Raw genomic sequence first — 5,317 nt, 5'->3', positions numbered from 1 at the left:
AAAAAAAAAAAAAAAAAAAAATAAGAGCAATATAAAAAAAGAACAATATAAATTTTATTTATATTGTTTTTTTTCGTTTCTTTTTTTAATTTTTCTCTTTAGAATAAATTAGTAAAAAGATATATTTTTATGAATTTAGAGAAGAAATCATTTTCTAAAGAAAAAATTCAACTAGTATTATTTATTATTTTTATTTATTAATTTATTCCTCATAAATAATTATTATAACTTTTCATTGTTAAAATTTGGAGTGGTGAAAAGATAATGGGAAAATATTTTCCTTGAACACTTCAGGAATCATATATTTACACACGCCATCGAAAACTGTGTCAAGGTTCTCATAAATAAATAAATAAATAAATAAAAAAGAATATTATTCATATAATCGATGCGATTCATGTAAATCACATAACCTCGTAAAGTGCAAACTTGACTGACTTTGCCAACACGATATACAGGATATATCAGGATTGATATTTGTAAGAACAAGAGAGAGTGAGTCGAGGGCTCGAGAATCATTTATTATTCGCCTTCAGGCACCCTATCGTTAAGTGAAATAGCAGCACTTCAATTTCATGCAAATGCAAAATTGTACATACGATATACATCGTGAGATGTGGCGTTGATAGGCTCGTGTATCGGCAGGTTGTTGTGAATATTGTTGGTGGTGGAATTGGTTGTGTTGTTGTTGTCGGACTTGTCCACTCGCGTCGTTTTGGGATGAAAGAATGACAGTAATTTCTGAAAAAAAAAAAAAGAAAAATTATAAAAGCTCTTAAGGATTTAACTCGATAGTAGAATACTTAAAAAAATATATGTATACATAATATATTACACGATATAATAATTAAACTTCAGATATTTTTATGAAAGTAATATTTTACTTTGAATATTTTATATATTTTTGCATACTATTGTGCACATACATGCATTTTATGCATTTTTGAATGTTAATATTTCCATTTATATCCATAAATGTATGGATATAATCGCGATATAATAATATTAATAATAATAATAATAATAATAATAATAATAATAACAAAAATATTTATACATATTGTTGACTCGGTTATTTTGAAGTGACAAAAATTTAGTTGTATTGAGTCAAAATAAGATGTAATTGCTACTTGAAATAATAATAATAATTTATAAAATATCGAATTTTTGAAAAGAATGTAGAACTTTTTTTAAAGCTATTCTCCTGTAAATTTAATTAGTTGAGATATACGTGTTCGATAAATCAATCGATTAATAAAAATTTTTTTTCTGAAATCTAACATTTCTGAATCTAACTATAATTTATGTTCTGAAATTTTCAACCGAATCAGAATCGAAACTTTTCTATCATTGCGTCGTAAAAAAAAGGAAAAAGGAAAAAGGAAAAAGAACATGTTTTTCCACATCGGTCCATTCGCAACTTTCAAATTTATTTATCCAAGCTGGGACAAAGAAAGCCGCGTTTTCGTCGCAGTATTTTACAATCACCGAGTTTCTCGAGGGAAAGTGGGGTAACAGGGTGGCTGCAATAAATTCCACCAGTGGCCGTCGACGACAACGAGGATCAGGTCGGTGATTACGTTCCACTGCCCCGTTCCCGTGATCGTAATACAATATTCGCATGCAAACTCGTTATATGTTGCAATCATTAATTGAAATAATTTAAAGAAAAAAATTATTTTTTTTTAAAGGAATTTAGATTATCTTTTGTCGATATGAAAAAAAAATTTAACACTATTTTTTTGTGAATTGTTATTTTTCTTGATAAAAAAATCCATATTTCACACTTATAAAAATAAAATATTCAGTTGACTTGTTCTATTTAAAATCAAAAATATAAATGAAGAAATATTAATGATAAAAATAAGAGACACATATTTTTAAGTTGAAACATAAAAATATACCATATATGCTATAATACGTATAATAATTTACAAATCATGAAATTTCGTGAATCATAATAAATCAATCATAAAATTATTAATTAGTCATCAAATTTCTTTTGCATAAAAATATACGTTTTAATGTCAAAATGAAATATGGAATACCGTTAGAAATTTATTTTCTCATTATCTTGGAAAGATAATAGTAACTATACATATGTACACATTCATATAATTTTCTCTCTCTCTCTCTCTTTTAGAAAGAAATCATATTCGACCTTCGCCATAAAGTACATATTAAATAGTATTTAACGATCAATAAATCTCATATATACTACATAAAAAATAATGAACAAAAAAATAGTTTTTTTTTTCTTTCTTCTTATCCCTTCTTCTTTTCAGATATTTATCAATAAAAATCACTAAATTTCCAAAAAAAAATCTAAGTCGCTTAAATATTATCGTTGATGTAAAAATAGTAAATGATAATAATATAATAAAAAGAAAAACTATGAAAAAGTAACTAACATAACCTATGAAAATAAGAATGAACAAGCACGCAAAGCTAGACAGCAGCAAACGTTGGATTATTGACCCTTAACAACGAGTTTAACGACACCGCGAGAAGCAAGCTGACAATTATGTCTCCTTTTTCAGGCATTAAAACGTTTCGTTTGCGAAGCATCGCCTTTCCGTATGGCCAAGGGCAGTCACCGTTCGCTTGTGCCGTTTGAATGATAATCAACTGTCTTTGTCTTGTTCGTTCTTCGCGCCATTACAATAGCGAGTGGTGGGGATAGGGCACAGTCACGCGACCTACGGGTGCGTTTCCATTAATTCTCTGCGAACGTTGTCCTCACGAGTCCTGAATTTCGCGTTCGCCTTAAGCAAAATCGACTAGTAGTTCGTACTCTTTTCTCCAATTACTTCTCGCCCGTGTTAAGAGTTCGTAAATCGCTCGCGATCTATCGAGCCTGAGAATCGAATTCGTTTCTTTGCACGCTCTGGCGAGCACAAGAACGTAGTCAAGGTGTTGCTTCATACATATGTGAAAAAAAAGAAACATATGTGGGTTCAGAGTGATTTTATAATCTTGATTGATTTGCGAGCTCGAACGATATGATGGATCGTTCAATCGTGTTATGGAGATATTGACGAGGAATGGAGGTTAAATGAAATGGTAGTCATGTTTAGAGTGTTTCAATTTTGTTCTAATTTATTAATCGAGTTATTTATTTGTTTATTTTAATACTTGTACTTAAAAACTTAAAATAATTTGTAACTTTAATTGAAAAATAGTATTTTAATCGATAATAAAATATTATAATATAATTATATTGAAATAAGCAAATATTGAAAATCTCTTAATGAAAGTTCTTCAAAAAAATAGTTTTGATTCGTATAAGGATTGCCATTTATAATTTTTATTTATAATTGGAAATCTGAAATTTACGAAAGTTGAGATTTTAAGAACATAATATATACAAATTATTGTATATATTAAAAATACATAGCGATTCATATAAACGAGAATTAATTTCGTATTTGTCTTGCAATAAACTAAGATTAATAATCTTCTCTATTTTATTATGTTATAATAATTCACATTAAATTTATTCTATAAAATTTCATCGCCATAAATAAAATTACTATTTTTAATGTAATCGAATATCGAAATGTTAATTGCTTACGTGAATGCAATAATTATCAAGAGTTTTATAAATTTGATTTGAGGTTATATTTCGATTATATGAAAAAATATCAAATATAGAGAATATTTGCCTATTTTTACTAGACACTTACTTTATATTTGATTTAGATTACTTTAAATTGATTAGATAGTAAGATAAAATGAATTTTATTTACTTTTATTCAAAATAATTTCTATCTCCTATGCATTATATATGGGTATATGTAATTAACAATATATATATAGATAGATATACAATTACTACGTATCAATTTTCAGATAATTTTCATAAAGAGTTCGTGGAAAGCATATTAATCGCACATGATTAAAGCAGTGAATATATTAATTACGAACGATATCGAGTCGAATCCATTATACTTTCAACTGAGTTAAGTGAAAACAAGATATAAAAGTTCGAAAGTGCATCGTTTTTCATAAATCATAATTCAATATTCGTAGAAGAACGAGAAAGTTCCCTTCTTTTTCATTACATTGATCGCATCTTATAAACTTCTGTTGTTTGCAACTAGTTCATCGGTGCAACCTGTAATCGCAGGATCGTGTGTGCTCATTTGCCTTGAAGGAATACGTGCGCTACCAATTAAATCAGGCTAAACTGAAGTCGGTTCTAAGATAATATCAAAATGACTTCTCTGCGCATTAACTAGCTCGATGAACACGATGAATGAAGCATAAATCAAAGTGAAACGAAGAGAAATAGATTATCGGAAGTCGAAGACTGACTATTGATTTCTGGGGAGACCAGGAAGTTTATTCATGGAAGAACAAGAAGCTTCTTCTTCGTTTATGGTATTACTCATAGGATATTATAAACAGTTTATAACTTGCAAGCAATTAATCTTAATAATGTGTGGATATTGTATATATCATTATGCTTATTTAAACATAAGAAAAACTTTATTTTGGATTATTTCGATTATTATTTTAATTTTTACAAAAGAAATGCATATAGATGTTAATAATTTTTTTTTAGAATTTTTTAATATTTAGAATATTGAAAATGTTTAAGATGAACAAAATGAATTCCATAAAATTAATAAAAAAAAATTGAATTAATAATAATGTTGAAATTTCATCATTAAAAAATATCCATAATTAAGAGAAAAAAACAACATCTGCAATAAATTCTTTTTCAAAAATTGAAATAATCATAAAAATTCAATTCAAATTGATAATAATCTTAAAATTTCTAAATCAAAAACTAATTTATTTGTGAATTTTTTAAGAAACGTTTCTAAAACTATAAAAATTTATTCAGTTTCAGTTTATCCTTCAGTTCCACAAATATTTCATAGTAAATAATTCAACGTAACTCGCACAACATGCAATCTCAATCATATTTATGATCACGCGAGCGAATCGAAACGTAGAAATTATCATGTTCGTGGTATCGTATTGAAAGTCCAAAGAAAAGAGAAGAGCTCCTATTTCCAAGAGATAGTTCGTCGGTTAATCGAGCGTGCGCTCGAATTCAACTCGACATGACATAACGATTCGCCGCCAATTGATTAAACTTAACGACGATTAAGAGAAGGCAAAATGTTGACATAAATTTCTATTAAAGGGTCATGGGACCGTGTGTAACTGCTGTCGCCAAGAAGCATCCCTGTTGGATTATATTCACTTTAAGGTTTCAGGCCCGATCTTTTTTATGGTTCTTTAATATATTATGATATATACTTTAGATCAAGTGATTCTCAACTTTCCTTGAATCACATTTTTC

General features: G+C 27.9%; 1 protein-coding gene and 1 long non-coding RNA gene across 12 annotated transcripts in view; one reads left to right on the top strand and one right to left on the bottom strand.

The window, feature by feature from the left end:
• LOC102679312 (dual specificity tyrosine-phosphorylation-regulated kinase 4) overlaps positions 1-5,317 on the bottom strand; it is a 176,900-nt gene that overhangs the window by 12,110 nt on the left and 159,473 nt on the right. For all 9 annotated transcript variants that reach the window (XM_006608737.2, XM_031514073.1, XM_006608738.2 and 6 more), the window contains one exon: positions 596-741. In XM_006608737.2, coding sequence (XP_006608800.1) covers positions 596-741 — 146 coding nt within the window. The remainder of the gene's footprint in view (positions 1-595; positions 742-5,317) is intronic.
• The window catches only part of LOC102679230, a 4,749-nt gene continuing 1,915 nt past the window's right edge, over positions 2,484-5,317 (top strand). Inside the window, exons 1-3 of one of the 3 annotated variants that reach the window (XR_004151563.1) lie at positions 2,484-3,063; positions 3,853-4,383; positions 4,859-5,225. This is a non-coding gene — a long non-coding RNA (uncharacterized LOC102679230). Of the gene's footprint in view, positions 3,079-3,852; positions 4,384-4,858; positions 5,226-5,317 lie in introns of those variants that run through there. The other 2 variants (XR_004151564.1, XR_420710.2) reach the window with 2 other exon arrangements.

The sequence above is a fragment of the Apis dorsata genome, unplaced genomic scaffold (genome assembly GCF_000469605.1).
Source record: "Apis dorsata unplaced genomic scaffold, Apis dorsata 1.3 scaffold_44, whole genome shotgun sequence".
NCBI lineage: Eukaryota > Metazoa > Arthropoda > Insecta > Hymenoptera > Apidae > Apis > Apis dorsata.
The sequence above is the reverse complement of the archived record's forward strand: the minus strand, read 5'-3'. Positions and strand labels throughout refer to the sequence as shown.